Source organism: Nerophis ophidion, linkage group LG02 (genome assembly GCF_033978795.1).
Source record: "Nerophis ophidion isolate RoL-2023_Sa linkage group LG02, RoL_Noph_v1.0, whole genome shotgun sequence".
Classification (NCBI taxonomy): domain Eukaryota; kingdom Metazoa; phylum Chordata; class Actinopteri; order Syngnathiformes; family Syngnathidae; genus Nerophis; species Nerophis ophidion.
Genome location: NC_084612.1, coordinates 3,120,178 through 3,141,899, shown reverse-complemented (window position 1 = coordinate 3,141,899; position 21,722 = coordinate 3,120,178). Strand labels below are relative to the sequence as shown.

The following is a 21,722-nucleotide window of genomic DNA, read 5'->3' as shown; positions in this document are numbered from 1 at the left end:
CATCAGCGTCATCGTGCGCGCTTCCTTGCAGCCCAATTTAACATTTGGCAGCGCCGCCCGGAAGACATTTGGCGCTAAATATATGTCTCACCCTTCATTCTTGCTCGCTTCGAGAAAAAGTAGGTCATCCTCAGTATGTTCAGCTTCAAAAAGATAAAGTTGTGATTCTTCATTTATTTTAAATAAATAAATAAAAGAATGCAGTTCACCTTTAAAAAAAATTTGAAAAGTGGAAAGAAATCCCAGAACTACGACATAATCGTGTGAGCCAATATTTTTGTTTTTGCATTTTCGGAAATGCGCAACAACAACATGACAAACACTTCATCGGAGTTGGCAGAGGTAATACTACAACTACTCCTACTTTTAACTTTCCATCGCATCAGCATCGTCGTGCGCGCGTCCTTGCAGCCCAACTTAACATTTGGCAGCGCCGCCCGGAAGATATTTTGGCGTCAAATACAGAGCATAATAAAAGCCAGACACGTGACGGCAGCTCGGTTACCGCACTTCTCCTCCTCTACTACTGCCGCTGAACCGCGTGGAGCTCGGCCCGCTTCCAAGTTAGCATTCCAGCGTCCTGTAACATTGTGCTGAGGCAATATTTATCTTGAAGGGAAAGTGCACTTGGCACACAGCCGAAACTCTAGTGGGAGGTGCGGGGGGGGGGCTCGGAACGGAATAAGCTGCTACTGTGCTACCTTCCCACCCAAAATCCTCACGCTGACCCGGGCCAACCACCCACGGCGGGCCCTGCTGACTTGAATACCAAGATCCCGGCCAAAACTGAGTCTGAGCCAAGCGCCGAGAGCGAGAGACACACACACACACACACACACACACACACACACACACACACACACACACACTTTGCGCACAAGCCTGGCCCTCTGCCAGGACTCACTTAAGCGGATTTTTTTTTGCCACAAAAGCCAATTGTGGGTCAAAGCAACACACACGTTGGGGAAGTGGCGCCGCTGTGAAGAGCAACCCGAAAGAGGCCTGACAACTGACGGTTACGTCACCACAGAGAGACCCCCCCGCCCCACACACACACACACACACACACACACATACACACACCACCATCGGTCTGCGAAGCCTCGAAAGACTCGCAGAACAGGAATAAAAATGTCTGCAAAAAAAAAAAAAAAAGCGCTGACAGCGACTTTAGTTCCACACAGAGGAAGCAAACATTTGATCTTGTTTAATCCGCCATGTTCCTTGGGGGCTGGGGGGATTCTTGCTTTTGATTCCATTCGCATTTTTTGTGTCGCGCATATCCCAGCACAGTCAATAGGACAACACACACGCACATATTCCCGCATTTGGTACCTTCTTGAGACCGCTGCAAAATGACTACCTCTTTAGGACCACCCTTTCTACATACTGTATATAAATAACTGTATTTACAACATCAATAATATAAACATACCGCATTTTTCCGAGTATAAGTCGCACCTGCCGAAAATGCATAATAAAGAAGGAAAAAAACATATACACTGGAGAAAAAAATCGCATTTTTCAGGGAAATGTATTCGATAAAACCCAACACCAAGAATAGACATTTGAAAGGCAATTTAAAATAAATAAAAAATAGTAAACAACGGGCTGAAAAAGTGTAAGTTATATGAGGCATAAATAACCAACTAAGAAGGTGTCTGGTATGTTAACCTAACATATTATGGTAAGAGTCATTCAAATAACTATAACATATAGAACAGGGGTCACCAACCTTTTTGAAACTAAGAGCTACTTCTTGGGTACTGACTAATGCGAAGGGCTACCAGTTTGATACACACTTAAATATAAATTGCCAGAAATAGCCAATTTGCTCAATTTACCTTTAATAAAAAAAAGATAATAATAATTTAAAAAAAAATATATATATATATATATATATATATATATATATATATATATATATATATATATACACACACGAAAATGGGTATTTCTATCTGTCATTCCGTCATTTTTTTCCTTTTACGGAAGATTTTTTGTAGAGAATAAATGATGAAAAAAAAACATTTAATTGAAGGGTTTAAAAGAGGAGAAAATAGGAAAAAAAATGAAAATTTAATTTTGAAACATAGTTTATCTTCAATTTCGACTCTTTAAAATTCAAAATTCACCCGAAAAAAAGAAGAGAAATACTAGCTAATTCGAAACTTTTTGAAAAAATTGAAAAAATAATTTATGCAACATCATTAGTAATTTTTCCTGATTGAGATTAATTTTAGAATTTTGACGACATGTTTCAAATAGGTTTGTTAGAATATATAACAAATTGGACCAAGCTATATTTCTAACAAAGTCAAATCATTATTTCTTCCAGATTTTCCAGAACAAAAATTTCAAGAAATTCAAAAGACTTTGAAATAAGATTCAAATTTGATTCTAAAGATTTTCTAGATTTGCCAGAATAATTTTTTTTTAATTTTAATCATAATAATTTTGAAGAAATATTTCACCAATATTCTTCGTCGAAAAAACAGAAGCTAAAATGAAGAATTAAATTAAAATGTATGTATTATTCTTTACAATAATTTTATCCAAACATTGATTTAAATTGTCAGGAAAGAAGAGGAAGGAGTTTTAAAAGGTAAAAAGGTATGTGTTTAGAAATCCTAAAATCCTTTTTAAGGTTGTATTTTTTCTCTAAAATTGTCTTTCTGAATGTTATAAAAAGCAAAGTAAAAAAATAAATGCATTTATTTAAACAAGTGAAGACCAAGTCTTTAAAATATTTTCTTGGATTTTCAAATTCTATTTGAGTTTTGTCTCTCTTGGAATTAAAAATGTCGAGCAAAGCCAGACCAGCTTGCTAGTAAATAAATAAAATTAAAAAAATACAGGCAGCTCACTGGTAAGTGCTGCTATTTGAGCTATTTTTAGAACAGGCCAGTGGGCCACTCATCTGGTCCTTACGGGCGACCTGGTGCCCGCGGGCGTCGCGTTAGTGAGCCCTGCTCTAGATAAATATTAATGCATTAATTAGTCATATGTGTTGTTAGTAAGCACATGCCTAAGATAACTTAAGCACCATTTAAGCATTTAAGTCTCATCTTAAAACTCATCTGTATACTCTAGCCTTTAAATAGACCTCCTTTTTAGACCAGTTGATCTGCCGCTTCTTTTCTTTCTCCTATGTCCCCCCCTCCCTTGTGGAGGGGGTCCGGTCCGATGACCATGGATGAAGTACTGACTGTCCAGAGTCGGGACCCAGGATGGACCGCTCGCCTGTATCGGTTGGGGACATCTCTACGCTGCTGATCCGCTTGAGATGGTTTCCTGTGGACGGGACTCTCACTGCTGTCTTGGAGCCACTATGGATTGAACTTTCACAGTATCATGTTAGACCCGCTCGACATCCATTGCTTTCGGTCCCCTAGAGGGGGGGGGTTGCCCACATCTGAGGTCCTCTCCAAGGTTTCTCATAGTCAGCATTGTCACTGGCGTCCCACTGGATGTGAATTCTCCCTGCCCACTGGGTGTGAGTTTTCCTTGCCCTTTTGTGGGTTCTTCCGAGGATGTTGTAGTCGTAATGATTTGTGCAGTCCTTTGAGACATTTGTGATTTGGGGCTATATAAATAAACATTGATTGATTGATTGATCATTGACGATTGATTTACAAGTCAATGGGAAAATTAGAGCCATTCAATGTGTACGCTTTACAATCTAACTCATCAATAAGATAATTGTTGACAAATCGGCTATTAGAAAAATCGTCAGTTGCAGCCCTAATTTGAAAATCAATTTTTTTGACACCGCTACTACATACCTATCTGGAAAAAAATTCAAAAAGTGACTCAAATGTAACGTAAGTAATTGTGTTTGTAGCAGCAGCAACATTTAAACGGTCAGTAGGTCCACTCAGACATGGTTAAAGAACATTTATGTCATCTCATCTTTGCATGTTTTTTCTCCAAAGACAAAAAAGTTGTTCAAGTTTTTAAAAAAAAAAACATTTAAAACAGTGGTACCTCGGATACAAGTTTTTCGTAATTGGAGCCGCCTTTCAAGTAATTGTTATGCACCCGCTCGTACTCACGAGCATTAGTTTAAAGCTAAAGATATACATAAGCATGGAAAGGAAGAAAGCGAGTGTGTAGGACAGTGCTGAAATTAAGGAGTGAATGATATTCAGGAAATTAAAGAAAGAAATCATCAAAAACATGGCCGAGCATGTGGCTCATCACTGCTAGCCTGCACCACGCTGAAGGAGAATGAGTCCGACGTCAGCCAACGACGTTGAAATAAAGTCTAAACGGCGGAAATGTATCCATGAAAATGTGGAGAAGCTGCTGATGGTGTGTTTGACGGAGAGGCAGCTCAAGCACAATTCTGTACATTTGTATTGCATTACTTTATAAAACCATTGTTTTTGTACAAACATTCTATAGCAGTGGTTCTCAAATACTTGGCTCTCAAGTGCCACCATAATGAATAACATTCAAATACAGTAGCGTAGTCAGCCTAAGTATTCAGTAAAAATAAGGTAGAGGTTTTATTTGACAAGTACGTTTTTTATATTTTGGCCACAGTAGCATTACATAGATAGATAGATAGATAGATAGATAGTACTTTATTTATTTATATACATGTGCTTTGAACAGTAACACTGTGTTTGAATATTTAATTAATTGCTTCTCGGGCGTACCGCTAGATGGAGCCTGCGTACCATTGGTGGTACACATACCACAGTTTGAGAAAATGTGGACATTTTCCCGGGAGCACTGGCGGACTTTAGTATGACAGGTAATCAGACAGGAAGTGATGTCATAAGAGGAGGAAACTGACCTGTCTGAAGTGGTCGTCAAAGCTCCAGTCCGCCTGGCCGTTGGGGGAGGTAGCAGGGTGGGCCCCCGCGGGCGACAGCCCCTCGTCGGGCTCCTGCTTGACTCGGATGGGCGGGGACGGCGGCCTCTGGGGCGCCGACGCGGCAAAGCTGCCGTAAGGGCGGGCCTGCTGGATGCGGGCGGCGCTCTGCTGCAGCGCCAGCGTCTGCTTGCGGAGGAACTCCAGCCCGCCGGCGCCGCCCTCCTCCTCGTCGCTGCGCTCGTCGCCGTCCATCATCTCGTTGTCGTCGTCCTCGTCGGCCGAATCTCGACCCCGGTCGTCGTCCTCCTCCTTCTCAGAGTCCACGCTGCTCTGGTTGGACACGCGGGGGGGTGGCGCGCCGCCGCCGCCGCCGCCCCCGGGCATCGCCCCCACTGCCAGACCCTTGCCCATGAAGTTGGCCCCGGAAGCCCGGGCGGCCGCCAGGATGGCCTGCTGGGCGGCCACCTGCTGGGCGTACATGATGTGGGCCTCTCGCAGCTTCCTCTCCTTGCGCTCCATTTCTAGTCGCGCCTGCTGCTGGCGCTGGAGTTGCTCCATCACCGCCTCCAGCTTCATGCCCCCTGTGGAGGAGCTCTGAGGAAAGGCTACGCCGGCCTCCTGAGACATGCTGGGCTGCGGGCGGGAGACATGGGCGCTCAAACCTTGTCATCAGATACCCTATTTATCCACATCAACTAAAACATTTCACTTTAAAGGCCTACTGAAAGCCACTACTACCAACCACGCAGTCTGATAGTTTATATATCAATGATGAAATATTAATGCCAATACGGCCTTTTTAGTTTACTAAATTACAATTTTAAATTTCCCGCGAGGTGTCCTGTTGAAAACGTCGCGAAATGATGACGCTTATGTTGACGCGTGCTTGTGACGTTTTTGGTTGGAGCGGCACCATTTACGGCTAAAAGTAGTCTGTTTTTATCGCATAATTACACAGTAATTTGGACATCTGTGTTGCTGAATCATTTGCAATTTGTTCAATTAATAATGGAGACTATAAAGAAGAATGCTGTTGCTGGAAAGCGGTGGATTGCAGCTGCCTTTAGCAACCGAAACACAGTTTGTTTGTTGTGAAACTTTAACACAGAGCGGTCAAGCGAACATGTTTCTCTACGTCACCCAGCAAGTTTTTGGATGGGAAAATTGTGATATTAAGTCGGCGGATTATGCGACCTCCTCCTGCAGCAGCTGTCAAAAAGGCAGCTGTGATCTTGGCTCCTCCATTTTGCCTCAGAGACACTGGCGGTCACCGCAGCCCTCCGACTTTCAGGTATGACTTTATAATCTCACTAAAACACTATTAACACAATAAGCAGATAAGGGATTTTCCAGAATTATCCTAGTAAATGTGTCTATTATCTGAATCGCTCCCACTACGTCGGCTGGAGCCATCGCCTTTTTTTTTTTTTAATATTTTTTATTTTAGTGCTTCACTCTAACTTTCCTCATCCACGAATCTTTCATCCTCGCTCAAATACATGGGGAAATCGTCGCTTTCTCGGTCCGAATCGCTCTTGTTGCTGGTGGCTATAATTATAACCAATGTGAGGAGCTCCACAACCCGTGATGTCACGCGCACATCGTCTGCTACTTCCGGTACAGGCAAGGCTTTTTTATTAGCGACCAAAAGTTGCGAACTTTATCGTCGATGTTCTCTACTAAATCCTTCCAGCCAAAATATGGCAATATCGCGAAAGGATCACGCATGACACATAGAATGGACCTGCTATCCCCGTTTAAATAAGAAAATCTCATTTCAGTAGGCCTTTAACCCCAACTATACACATCAAGCTCATTGTCTTTTCTCATTATGAACTACTTTTTATGGCAAACTTTGCAACTAGTGACTTTATTAAAGTCAATTATTAATCACGCATTGGTTTTTGATAAAGCCAAAGTACATAGCGTCACCTTTTCTGCAAGTCCAACTGCAAAATGCAGCAGAGGCGCTGTTTTTTTAGTAGTTTGCAACGAAAAACTTATATTTTTTTTACTATTTTTTTATTACCAATTTTTTATTACTTTTTTATTTGTAATAATTTTTTTATAAAATTGTTTATTACTTTATTTTCTTATGATACTGTGCTAAGTATTTTGTACAATTTTCTATTGTGTCTATTATTTGTGCACTTTCATTTTTGAAGTTGTTCTTGATTTATTATATCAATTGATTGACCTTCCTAGGGACATGCGGTAGAAAAAGGATGGATGGATGGACCCCCTGTTAAAAAAATTGCACACCGACAAAGACCTTGTCGACACAGGTTTGTCTTTTGCTCGCGCCAGTGCTGTTTGTATTAAAATTATAAGAAGGACACAAGTGTTGCTGCCCATGCTTTTTCTTTAAGTTCAACTATGCACCAACGCTCCAGTCAAGGGGATTTAGTCCAACAAACTCTAGTTTTTTATTCAAATACGTTTTTTTTCCTCCTCCTGTTCCAGCATATTTTTTGCCCACCTCGAGCAAAACATGGCTAATGCTAACGCAAAGGAGACGTTTGTTCCAAAGAAAAGAAAAGTGTTGTCAGTGGTTTGGTTTTGTGGCAACAAAAGTGGAACAAATGACTGCACAGTGCAAAGTTTGTTAAAAAAAAAAAAAAAAAGACTGCAGCACAACAACCTTATTGCAGCATCAAGCCAAGTGGAGGTAATTAATCGGTTTACAAGAAAAAGAACACAACAACTCCCGCTGAAAAGTGTGGTGGAAATACCATGAAAAACCCGATAATATTAGTCATGATTTATTCTTTCAGCTGACGGTTTACACTGCAAGTAAAATGTGATCTTTATCAGACTCCAATGTAAACACGCACAGGCCACAATGTGGCCTCAACATCACTTGCATGCGCAGTTCGATAAAGTGAAAACAAAGGTGATCGAATTTCGTAAATGAACAAGCAAGACGCGACAAAATGAAATACAAGGCTACTAAAAAATTAAATACAAGGCGCCACCACCATAGATATGGTCGCCACACCTTTAAAAATGGGCGAGGTTTACATGAAACTACAAAACCAGTGAAGTTGGCACGTTGTGTAAATGGTAAATAAAAACAGAATACAATGATTTGCAAATCCTTTCCAAATTATATTCAATTGAATAGACATTTAATGTTCCAACTGAGAAACACGTTTTTTTTTTTTTGCAAATCATTACCTCGTCAGACCACATAACACTTTTCCACTTTGCATCAGTTCATCTTAGATGAGCTCGGGCCCAGTAAAGCCAGCGGCGTTTCTGGGTGTAGTTGATAAATGCCTTTCACTTTGTATTGTCGAGTTTCCAATTGCACTTACAGATGTAGCAACGAACTGTAGTTCTAAAGTGTTCTTGAGCCAATGTGGTGATATCCTTTACACACCGATGTCGGTTTTGATGCAGGGCTTGAAGGTCCGTAATATCATCGCTTACATGCAGTTAATTTCTCCAGATTATCTCAACCTTTTGATGGTAATTCCTTGCAATGGCTCGTCGAGAAATGTTGTTATTCAACTGTTGGACAATTTGCTCACGCATTTGTTCACAAAGTGGTGACCCTCGTCTCATCCTTGTTTGTGAATGAGTGAGCATTTCATGGAAGCTGCTTTTATACCCAATCATGGCAGCCACCTGTTCCCAATTAGCCTGTTCACCTGTGGGATCTTCCAAATAAGTGTTTGATGAGCATTCCTCATCTTTATCAGGTCTTTTTTGCCACTTGTGTCCGCTTTTTTAAAATATGTTGCAGGCATCAAATTCCAAATAAGCTAATATTTGCAAAAAATAAGAACATTTTATTTTTATTCAATTGAATGCAAGTTGATAATGATTTGCAAATCATTGTATTTTGTTTTTATTTACCATTTACACAACGTGCCAACTCCACTGGTTTTGGGTTTTGTAAATGAAAGTAATATAACGTATGACTGGATATAGATATATATATATATATATATATATATATATATATATATATATGTATGTGTGGGAAAAATCACAAGACTACTTCATCTCTACAGAACTGTTTCATGAGGGGTTCCCTCAATCATCAGGAGATTGCACACCGACATATACATATATATATATACACACACATATACATATATATACACATATATATATATATATATATATATATATATATATATATATATATATATATATATATATATATATATATATATATACATATATATAGTGTTTGTGATATGGTTGGTAGGGTTTGAATCCCTCACAAGGTACCTTGCATGATGATAAAGAAGCACAGTAGAAAACAAGTGTTTTATCCACTGACTAAAGCCATAGAAACCTCTCAATGCTACATTTTTATGAAGTGAAGTGAATTATATTTATATAGCGCTTTTCTCTAGTGACTCAAAGCGCTTTACATAGCGCTTTACATAGTGAAACCCAATATCTAAGTTATTTGTTATACTATTTTGTTTAAGACTGAAGTTTGTACTTTATTCATCTCCACTGTTGAAGTTTATTTATTTGCATGCAATGTCGTGTTATAGTTTTATTAGGAATTTTATTTGAGACAGAAGTTTTGCCTCCCAGAAGAAGCTCGATATTGAATATTTTTATTTATCAACACATATGCCAGAATGATCTACAAACATCCGTTTGGTTTTCGGAAAATAATTTTTGGATACCAAGTTCTGTTGGTATCTTCTCTAAAAGAATCCCACTTTAGAAACAAAATATGTTTGCTAAGCGTATGACACAGTGCCATTTCAAACTACTTTTTGATCAACTATGGTCCGGAAAATGGTGTTCATTAATTATTAACTCCTGGAATTTTCTAAAATCTATTAGACTCCATTAATTATAAACATTTTAGCTAACGAATAGTGGTGAAGTGAATTAGTGAATTATATTTATATAGCGCTTTTCTCTAGTGACTCAAAGCGCTTTACATAGTGAAACCCAAATATTTAAGTTACATTTAAACCAGTGTGGGTGGCACTGGGAGCAGGTGGGTAAAGTGTCTTGCCCAAGGACACAACGGCAGTGACTAGGATGGCGGAAGCGGGAATCGAACCTGCAACCCTCAAGTTGCTGGCAACCTACCAACCGAGCTATACCGGTTGTTTGTATATTTATTATTTTATTAACTCGTGCCCGTGTGTCTTATTGACATTTGTTATCGTGCCGACGATGCTTCAGACCTAAAGTTTCTAACAAACACAAAAAGCATCATATTTTCCTGGTACACTGGAGCCTGATAAAGATCATATTTCACTTGCAGTGTAAAAAGTGAGCTGGAAAAAATAAGGTTTCGAAAAAATCCAATTTGGGCCACTCAGGCCTGCAGTGTGAATGTAGTCAAAGAGTGGTTTGTACTGATAAATAAATGACTGATATTATTGGGTTTTACATCATAATCCAGTTTGGAGAGGGAGGGGGGGCGGGGGGGGTGAGAAAACAATACACAAGTGTTCGGCTTGAGTGCCTGCAACTAAAAGAGTGGTTTGTACGGATGAATAAATAAACAAATATATGGTTTTCCATTGTATTCCATTTTAGGGGGGGGGGGGGGCGTGAGAACAATATACATCCCATTGAAAAGCACTGACAGGGCAGAAGTGCATTGAGAATATGAGCATTTCCCTTTAAAACTTGTTGAAATGCTGTTTTTTTCAGCGTCTAAGCATAAAAAAAGAAAACGTGTCAAGGGGAAACTGACTCTAAAAGTATTCGGCAACTACTACGACCTGTTTTTTGGACTATTTAATATTATTTGGCACCGTTTAAACACACAATAGGGCTTCACGATGACAGAGGGGTTAGTGCAGGGGTGTCAAACGTACGGCCCGCGAACAGGTTTCATCCGGCCCACGGGATGAATTTGCTAAGTATGAAAATTAACCTGAAATTTTTGAATGAAAGAAACTGCTGTTCTAAATGTGTCCACTGGATGTCCCAAAAGCAATTATTTGTATCTCTGTAGATGATGCTAAATATGTACAAAATAAACCACATGATGTTTGTCATGACCTGTGGTCCAGATCATGTTTTTGTTATGTTCTGGTAGTTTTGGACTCTTTTTAGTTCCTGTTTGACAACTTGTTTGTTTTGGTTCCCATGGTTGCATATTAGGTTCACCTGCCCCTTGTTAGGGACGCTCACCTGGCTATAATCATGACATATAATTTAAGCCTGCGTTTGCCAGTCAGTCGACCTGGCGTCATTTGCTTGTTTTCATGCGATACCATAGTTCATGTTGTTCGATTAATGCCGTGTCCACGTAAATCTGGTTTATTTAAGGACAGTTTCGTGTTTGTTCCACGCCATAGTTTATGCTGTTTGTTTCATGCCACAGTTTTGTGTTTTTTCCCACGCCATAGTTTATGCTGTTTGTTTGGTGCCACAGTTTCGTGTTCGTTCCACGCCATAGTTTATGCTGCTTCATGCCACAGTTTTGTGTTTTTTCCACACCATAGTTTATGCTGTTTGTTTGATGCCACAGTTTCGTGTTTGTTCCACGCCATAGTTTATGTTTGTTTACCTCATGCCTTGCCAAGATTTCTTGACAAAATAAATATGTTCCTACCTACAATGACAATGTTAGTGCCTCGGTTGATGAAAATGATCAAATTACATAAATAACATACTGTAATTAGATTGTGATATCTTTTTTTTATCTTGATAGATAGAAAATTATCACCAAAGAGTTTACTGATCGGTGACAAAGGGCAGCCTTGGCGGAGTCCAACCCTCACTGGAAACGTGTCCGACTTACTGCCAGCAATGCGGACCAAGCTCTGACACTGATCATACAGGGATCGGACCGCCATAATAAGACAGTCCGATACCCCATACTCTCTGAGCACTCCCCACAGGACTTTGAGGGACACGGTCGAATGCCTTCTCCAAGTCCACAAAGCACATGTAGACTGGTTGGGCAAACTCCCATGCACCCTCAAGAACCCTGCCGAGAGTATAGAGCTGGTCCACAGTTCCACGACCAGGACGAAAACCACACTGTTCCTCCTGAATCCGAGGTTCGACTATCCGGCGTAGCCTCCTCTCCAGTACACCTGAATAAACCTTACCGGGAAGGCTGAGGAGTGTGATCCCATGATAGTTGGAACACACCATCCGGTCCCCTTCTTAAAGAGAGGGACCACCACCCCGGTCTGTCAATCCAGAGGTACCGCCCCCGATGTCCACGCGATGCTGCAGAGTCTTGTCAACCAAGACAGCCCCACAGCATCCAGAGCCTTAAGGAACTCCGGGCGGATCTCATCCACCCCCGGGGCCTTGCCACCGAGGAGCTTTTTAACTACCTCAGCAACCTCAGCCCCAGAAATAGGAGAGTCCACCACAAATTGCCCTTTGTCACCGATTCTGTTCATAACTTTTATGGACAGAATTTCTAGGCGCAGTCAAGGCGTTGAGGGGTTCCGGTTTGGTGACCGCGGGATTAGGTCTCTGCTTTTTGTAGACGATGTGGTCCTGTTGGCTTCATCTGACCGGGATCTTCAGCTCTCACTGGATCGGTTCGCAGCCGAGTGTGAAGCGACCGGAATGAGAATCAGCACCTCCAAGTCAGAGTCCATGGTTCTCTCCCGGAAAAGGGTGGAGTGCCATCTCCGGGTTGGGGAGGAGACCCTGCCCCAAGTGGAGGAGTTCAAGTACCTAGGAGTCTCTTTCACGAATGAGGGAAGAGTGGATCGTGAGATCGACAGGCGGATCGGTGCGGCGTCTTCAGTAATGCGGACGTTGTACCGATCCGTTGTGGTGAAGAAGGAGCTGAGCCGGAAGGCAAAGCTCTCAATTTACCGGTCGATCTACGTTCCCATCCTCACCTATGGTCATGAGCTTTGGGTCATGACCGAAAGGATAAGATCACGGGTACAAGCGGCCGAAATTAGTTTCCTCCGCCGTGTGGCAGGTCTCTCCCTTAGAGATAGGGTGAGAAGCTCTGCCATCCGGGAGGAACTCAAAGTAAAGCCGCTGCTCCTTCACATCGAGAGGAGCCAGATGAGGTGGTTCGGGCATCTGGTCAGGATGCCACCCGAACGCCTCCCTAGGGAGGTGTTTAGGGCACGTCCAACCGGTAGGAGGCCACGGGGAAGACCCAGGACACGTTGGGAAGACTATGTCTCCCGGCTGGCCTGGGAACGCCTCGGGATCCCCCGGGAAGAGCTAGACGAAGTGGCTTCGGGAGAGGGAAGTCTGGGCTTCCCTGCTTAGGCTGCTGCCCCCGCGACCCGACCTCGGATAAGCGGAAGAAGATGGATGGACGGATGGAGTTTACTGATGAACATTATCACATAATTTATTCAGAAAATATAAATAACAACAAATAAAGATAGAATACTATTAACCGCAACATGTACGTGTAAAAAAAAAAACAACAACAATATGATTTGTACATTTTCAGAATGTGCTTGTTCTATTTTTAAACAAAGAAAACAAGCTGAAGTTGTCCTTATTTTCAAGTTATCGTGCCATGATTTTACCAGTCCGGCCCATTTGGTAGTAGATTTTTCTCCATGTGGCCCCCCCGACCTAAAATGAGTTTGACACCCCTGGGTTAGTGCGTCTGCCTCACAATACGAAGGTCCTGAGTAGTCCTGGGTTCAATCCCGGGCTCGGGATCTTTCTGTGTGGAGTTTGCATGTTCTCCCCGTGACTCGGTGGGTTCCCTCCGGGTACTCCGGCTTCCTCCCACTTCCAAAGACATGCACCTGGGGATAGGTTGATTGGCAACACTAAATTGGCCCTAGTGTGTGAATGTTGTCTATTTGTGTTGGCCCTGCGAAGAGGTGGCGACTTGTTCCACGCCACAGCTGAGATAGGCACCAGCGCCCCCCGCGACCCCAAGGGGAATAAGCGTTAGGAAATGGATGGCTGGATAAACACACAATCCCCAAGAAAACGCACGTCGTGCTCTCCAAACTTCAAAACCCGGTCACTCGTCATATTCTTTCAAATATGGCAATATCGCGAAATGATCAAGTATGACACAGAGAATGGACCTGCTATCCCCGTTTGAATAAGAAAATCTCATTTCAGTAGGCCTTTAAAGGCCCACTGAAACCCACTACTACCCACCACGCAGTCTGATAGTTTATATATCAATGATGAAATATTAACATTGCAACACATGCTTTTTAGTTCACTAAATTGCAATTTTTAATTTCCCGGGAGTATCGTCTTCGAAACGTTGTGTAATGATGATGTGTACGCAAGACGTCACAGGTTTTTAGGAAGTATGAGCGCTGCACACACACACAGCTAAAAGTCGTCTGCTTTAACGGCATAATTACACAGTATTTTGGACATCTGTGTTGCTGAATCTTTTGCAATCTGTTCAATATATATTGGAGAAGTCACAGTAGAAAGATGGAGTTGGGGAGCTTTAGCCTTTAGCCACACAAACACACGGTGATTCCTTGTTTAAAATTCCTGGAGGTGAAACTTTCCTATGGATCAGAGCGCGGTCAAGAGAACATGGATCCCGACCAAATGTCAACCAGCAGGTTTCGGTGAGAAAATTGTGGTTAAAAAGTCAGTTCTTACCGGAGAAAAGCTGAGCTTGTGCCGTCCATAGCTGCCGTCGACATCCCTGAGACACCCTTCCGACTATCAGGTACTATTAAACTCACTAAAACACTAGCAACACAATAGAAAGATAAGGGATTTCCTAGAATTAACCTAGTAAATGTGTTTAAAAACATCGGAATCCGTCCCAATGCAATCGAGTTATTTTTTAGTTTTGTTTTTTCTAGTCCATCGGTATCAATATCCTCAAACACGAATCTTTCATCCTCGCTCAAATTAATGGGGAAATTGTCGTTTTCTCGGTCCGAATAGCACTTTTTGTTGGAGGCTCCCATTAAAATCAATGTGAATATGTGAGGAGCCGTCAAACATGTGACGTCATCGTCTGCGACTTCCGGTAGAGGCAGGGCTTTTCTCTTAACACCGAAAGTTGCAAACTTTATCGTGGATGTTCTCTACTAAATCCTTTCAGCAAAAAATATGGCAATATCGCAAAATGATCAAGTATGACACATAGAATGGACCTGCTATCCCCGTTTAAATAAGAACATCTCATTTCAGTAGGCCTTTAAACACACAATCCGCAAGAAAACGCACGTATGCTCTGCAGTCGTGCTCTCTACACGTCCAAACCAGGTCACTCGTCATAATCCTTCACGCTGAGCCGTGTTAAAAAAAAAAAAGTTAAAAAGTGTGTGCAACAGTTTGGAATATTGCAGAAAAAGCTCGCTCGGCGTGCAGAAAGTAGCTAAAAAGCGACACACGGACCCCGAATAGCGAGCGTCAAAACTGTCAAAAAGAAACAGTCTTCCGGTTAAAACTCAATTAGAGAAATTTGGGAATTCATTTTTTACTGCAGAAAATGTTATTATTTCTGCTTTGCAAGGGTATAAAATAACAAGTGACGTTTAAATGAGCGAGTTAATAGCGCGCCCCCCCCCCTCCCCCCTCCCTCCTTCCAACGAGCTCCTGCGCGCGTTAATGCCGTCAAAAGATAACAAAATGTCTTTTTTTCAGTGTTTCGTTTGGCTGAAAAAGCGTCTTTTTTTCCCAGAAAGGGGAAGGAGCGTGAAGACGGGAGTGAGTACTCACCATTTGCGCCTTACTAGTGCCTGAGTTGTCCACCATGCCTCCTCGCTGCCTCGCTGCTGGCACTCGTTCAAAACTCACTTGTAAACACACGCGCGCGCGCGTCACTCCGCGTGAACGCGCACGTCCGGGGGAGGCGGAAGAAGGGCGGGAGGCGCGCAAAAACCAAGTAGTTCAAGCTTTTCTGTTTTTTTTGTTTTTGTTTTTTCAAACCGTACTTTCCTCTCCAGCGTCGTCTTCTTTTTCTCCTTGTTTCATTTTATTTATTTATTTAATCGGCATTTGTTGCTCTACGTGCGACGTTCAGGGCGTACGCCGAGTTCCTGTGTGATGGCCCCGTTGCGTTCAATGAAACTCGGAAATCATTTAACGAATGCGGATACTTTTATTATTTCATCATTGCAAAGCTTGTTCGTCAAGTGATTATTAGCATAAGTTAAATACAACGAACTACACGTTCATACTTTTACTTTATCAATAATAATAAAACTCTCCCACAATGCAAAGTTGGCCAATTCAGATGTTTATAACACGACACACTGCATGGGGAACTCGTCACAGCACGTTACTACCCCCTAGTGGTCGTAGAGAAAAATACACTCGATAACAAAAATTAGGACTGTGGTTCTCAACCTTTTTTTAGTGATGAACATTTTTTTTTATTAAAGTACCCCCTAATCAGAGCAAATCATTTTTGGTTGAAAAAAAGAGATAAAGAAGTAAAATACAGCACTATGTCATCATTTTCTGATTTATGAAATTGCATAAAAGTGCAAAATATTGCTCATTTGTAGTGTCTTTCTTGAACTATTTGGGAAAAAAAAGATATAAAAAATAACTGAAAACTTGTTGAAAAATAAACAAGTGATTCAATTATAAATTACTTCTACACATAGAAGTAATCATCAACTTAAAGTGCCCTCTTTGGGGATTGTAATAGAGATCCATCTGGATTCATTAACTTAATTCTAAACATTTCTTCACAAAAAAACAATAATATTTATGGAACATGTCCACAAAAAATGTAGCTGTCAACACTGAATATTGCATTGTTGCATTTCTTTTCACACTTTAAGAACTTACATTCATATTTTGTTGAAGTATTATTCAATACATGTATTTATAAAGGATTTTTGAATTGTTGCTATTTAAAAAAAAAAAAAACTGCTCTAGGGGGTGGAAACATTAAAAAGTCTTCACTGGCATCATTTTATATTTAGTGTCAATACTATTTTTTATTGATGTCACAAGTTAAAACAAGAGTAACATGTTAACACTAACATTAGCACTTGTCAAAGATCGTTTAAACAAATAAAATTATGTTTTTTTTGTGGATTTACTGCAAAAATTATAGTAAAAGATCCTCTATATATGACAGGAGGACTGTTTTTAGGACCTATTGCAAAAAATGTGAGTCAAAAACCCCTCCATATGTGACAGGATTGAGCTGCTTTTTTTTTAAACAAAAACAGTAGACGAAGATCCTCTATATCAGTGGTCCCCAACCACAAAAAAATAAATGTAATTTTTTTTTAATTATTAAATCAACATAAAAAACACAATATATACATTATATATCAACATAGATCAATACAGTCTGCAGGGATACAGTCCGTAAGCACACATGATTGTATTACTTTATGGAAAAAAAAAAAATAATAATAATAATAAAACGCCCCTCCCACTCACCTGGTCTGTGGGACAAATCTTTGTAGTCCGCAGCCACAAAAAGGTTGGGGACCACTGCTCTATATGACAAAAGCTATCTGCTGTTTTTAGCAACATATTGTAAAAAAAAAAATAATGCTAGTCAAAGATATTCTATATGTGGCAAGGCCACTTTTTTTTATAAGGAACTAATCAAAAAAAAAATGTCCAAACCCCTCTGGGAGAGGCATGTTCTGCGTTTTTTGGGGACATACTGCAAAAAAACACTGGTCAAAGATCCTCCGTATGACAGAAGCCCTCTGCTGTTTTCAAAAGAACTACTGCAAACACGCTACCCCGAGATTCTCTATATGTGACAGGAGCATTCTACGGTTTTTAGGGTTTTACTGCAAAAAAGCTGGTCAAAGATCCTCTGTGGGAGGCACATTCTGCAGTTTTTAAGGACCGACCGCGGAAACACTAGTCAAATATCCTCTAGCTAACAGAAGCCCCCTGCTGTTTTTGAAGACCCATTCAAAATACTAGTCAAAGATTGTCTATATAACAGAACCCCCTGTTGATTTTTAAGACCTAAAGCCAAAATCCTAATCCAAGATCTTCTATATGTGACAGGAGCGTGCTGCAGTTTTTTAAGACCCACTTCAAAAACCCTTGTCAAAGATCCTCTGCATGCAGGATAACAGAAGCGCTCTGCTGTTTTTGAAAACCTATTGGGAAAATGCTAGCCCAAGATCCTCTATAGAAGCACTCTGAAGACCCAATTAAAAAGGCTTTTCAAAGATCATCTAAATGTAGCGATTGCAAAAAAACAAGCTTGTCAAAAGAATCTCTAAACTTTTAATGACCAAGTTTAAAATGCTACTTAAAGATCTGCTATATGTGACAGGAGCTTGCTGCTGTTTTATTGAAGACCAACTTCAAAAATGCGAGCCAAAGATCCTCTATGTGGCAGGAGAAATCTGATTTTTTTGAAGACCTATTGCAAAAATACAAGCCTGAGATCTTCTATATGTGACAGGAGCACTCTGCTGTTTTTAAAGACCTACTGCAAAAAAACAGTTCAATATCTTCTGTATGTGACATAGCCCTCTGTTTTAAGGACCTACTGCAAAAAAAGCCTCTCAAAGATCCTCTATATGTGACATAGCCCTCTGTTTTAAGGACCTACTGCAAAAAAAAAGATTCTCAAAGATCCTCTATATGTGACATAGCCCTCTGTTTAAAGGACCTACTGCAACAAAAGCCTGTCAAAGATCCTCTATACGTGACATAGCCCTCTGTTTTAAGGACCTACTGCAACAAAAGCCTGTCAAAGATCCTCTATACGTGACATAGCCCTCTGTTTTAAGGACCTACTGCAACAAAAGCCTGTCAAAGATTCTCTATATGTGACATAGCCCTCTGTTTAAGGACCTACTGCAACAAAAGCCTGTCAAAGATCCTCTATATGTGACATAGCCCTCTGTTTTAAGGACCTACTGCAAAAAAAAAGCCTCTCAAAGATCCTCTATATGTGACATAGCCCTCTGTTTTAAGGACCTACTGCAAAAAAAGCCTCTCAAAGATCCTCTATATGTGACATAGCCCTCTGTTTTAAGGACCTACTGCAAAAAAAAAGATTCTCAAAGATCCTCTATATGTGACATAGCCCTCTGTTTAAAGGACCTACTGCAACAAAAGCCTGTCAAAGATCCTCTATACGTGACATAGCCCTCTGTTTTAAGGACCTACTGCAAAAAAAAGCTTGTCAAAGATCCTCTATACGTGACATAGCCCTCTGTTTTAAGGACCTACTGCAACAAAAGCCTGTCAAAGATTCTCTATATGTGACATAGCCCTCTGTTTAAGGACCTACTGCAACAAAAGCCTGTCAAAGATCCTCTATATGTGACATAGCCCTCTGTTTTAAGGACCTACTGCAAAAAAAAAAGCCTCTCAAAGATCCTCTATATGTGACATAGCCTTCTGTTTTAAGGACCTACTGCAAAAAAAGCCTCTCAAAGATCCTCTACATGTGACATAGCCCTCTGTTTTAAGGACCTACTGCAAAAAAAAAGATTCTCAAAGATCCTCTATATGTGACATAGCCCTCTGTTTAAAGGACCTACTGCAACAAAAGCCTGTCAAAGATTCTCTATACGTGACATAGCCCTCTGTTTTAAGGACCTACTGCAAAAAAAAGCTTGTCAAAGATCCTCTATATGTGACATAGCCCTCTGTTTTAAGGACCTACTGCAAAAAAAAGATTCTCAAAGATCCTCTATATGTGACATAGCCCTCTGTTTAAAGGACCTACTGCAACAAAAGCCTGTCAAAGATCCTCTATACGTGACATAGCCCTCTGTTTTAAGGACCTACTGCAAAAAAAAGCTTGTCAAAGATCCTCTATATGTGACATAGCCCTCTGTTTTAAGGACCTACTGCAACAAAAGCCTGTCAAAGATTCTCTATATGTGACATAGCCCTCTGTTTTAAGGACCTACTGCAACAAAAGCCTGTCAAAGATCCTCTATATGTGACATAGCCCTCTGTTTAAGGACCTACTGCAACAAAAGCCTGTCAAAGATCCTCTATATGTGACATAGCCCTCGGTTTTAAGGACCTACTGCAAAAAAAAAGCCTCTCAAAGATCCTCTATATGTGACATAGCCCTCTGTTTTAAGGACCTACTGCAAAAAAAAAAGCCTCTCAAAGATCCTCTATATGTGACATAGCCCTCTGTTTTAAGGACCTACTGCAAAAAAAAGCTTGTCAAAGATCCTCTACATGTGACAGGAATACTTTTGATACTTTTGCTGTTTTTGAAGACCTACCACAAAAAAACTAGTCAAAGATCCTTTTTATCTGACAGGAATACTTTTGCTCTTTTTGAAGACCTGCTCCAAAAAAAAAAGCTAGTCAAAAATCCTATTTGTGACAGGATCTGTTTTAAGGACACACTGGAAAAAAAAGCCCGTTAAAGATCCTCTATATATGATAAGAGCTTTTGAAGACCCACTAAAAAAAGGTAGTCAAATTTTCCTCTATATGTGACAAAAGCTGTTTTTAAGGACCTATTGCAAAAAAAAAAAAAGTTGTCAAAGAGCCTCTATATGTGATAGGAACACTGTGCGGTTTTTAAATACTACTTTATGTGACATAGCCCTCTATTTTGAGGACCTACTGCAAAAAAGCTAGTCAAAGATCTTCTATATGTGACAGGAATACTTTTGCTGTTTTTGAAGTCCTGCCGCAAAAAAATCTAGTTAAAGATCCTCTTTATGTGACAGGAAAGCTTTTCCTGTTTTTTAAGACCAGCTGCAAAAACAAAGCCAGTCAAAGATGCTCTTTATTTGACAGGAGCTGTTTTAAGGACCCACTGCAAAAAAATCTAGTCAAATATTCCTGCAAATGTGATAGGAACTGTTTTTAAAAGGGCCTATTGCAAAAAAAAAACCTTGTCAAAGATCCTCTATATGTGATAGGAACGTTGTGCTATTTTTAAAGACCACTTTCAAAAATGCTAGTTAAAGATCCTTTTAATATGACAGTAGCAATCAGTTTTGACAGGCCGATAACAAAATAAACACTTGTCAAAGATCCTCTAGATGTGACATAGCCCTCTGTTTTAATGATGTACGGCAAAAAAAGCCAGTCAAAGATCCTCTACATGTGACAGAAATAGTTTTGCTGTTTTTGAAGACCTGCCGCAAAAAAGGCGAGTCGAAGATCCTCTATGTGACAAGAATAATTTTGCTGTTTTTGAAGACCTGGTGCAAAAACAAAGCTAATCAAAGATCCTCTATTTGACAGGAGCTGTTTTATGGACCCACTGCAAAAAAAGCTAGTCAAATATTCCTCTGTATGTGACAGGAACTGTTTTTAAAGGACCTATTGCAAAAAAAACAAGCTTCTCAAAGATCCTCTATATGTGATAGGAACTCTGTATTGTTCTTAAAGACCACTTTCAAAAATGCTAGTTAAAGATTTTTTTCATATGACACAAGCAATTAGTTTTGACAGGCCTATAACAAAATAAACACTATATCAAATATTCCTGCAAATGTGACAGGAACTGTTTTTAAAAGGGCCTATTGCAAAAGAAAAGCTTGTCAAAGATCCTTTATATGTGATAGGAACGTTGTGCTATTTTTAAAGACGACTTTCAAAAATGCTAGTTAAAGATCCTTTTAAATGACAGGAGCAATCAGTTTTGACAGGCCGATAACAAAATAAACACTTGTCAAAGATCCTCTTTATGTGACATAGCCCTCTGTTTTAATGACCTAAAACAAAAAAAAAGCCAGTCAAAGATCCTCTACATGTGACAGGAATACTTTTGCTGTTTTTGAAGACCTGCCGCAAAAAAGGCGAGTCGAAGATCCTCTTTATGTGACAAGAATAATATTGCTGTTTTTGAACACCTGCTGCAAAAACAAAGCTAGTCAAAGATCCTCTATTTGACAGGAGCTGTTTTATGGACCCACTGCAAAAAAGCTAGTCAAATATTCCTCTGTATGTGACAGGAACTGTTTGTAAAGGACCTATTGCAAAAAAAACAAGCTTCTCAAAGATCCTCTATATGTGATAGGAACTCTGTATTGTTCTTAAAGACCACTTTCAAAAATGCTAGTTAAAGATTATT

The 21,722-nt window shown here is 40.4% G+C and overlaps 1 protein-coding gene across 1 annotated transcript in view; it reads right to left on the bottom strand.

The window, feature by feature from the left end:
- LOC133536041 (AT-rich interactive domain-containing protein 3B-like) overlaps positions 1 to 19,586 on the bottom strand; it is a 336,012-nt gene extending 316,426 nt beyond the window's left edge. Inside the window, exons 1-2 of the mRNA XM_061876224.1 lie at positions 15,434 to 19,586; positions 4,805 to 5,458 (exon numbers count right to left, since the gene is read on the bottom strand). Coding sequence (XP_061732208.1) covers positions 4,805 to 5,458; positions 15,434 to 15,469 — 690 coding nt within the window. The 5' untranslated portion in view covers positions 15,470 to 19,586. The remainder of the gene's footprint in view (positions 1 to 4,804; positions 5,459 to 15,433) is intronic.
- Between the last annotated feature and the right edge of the window lie 2,136 nt (positions 19,587 to 21,722).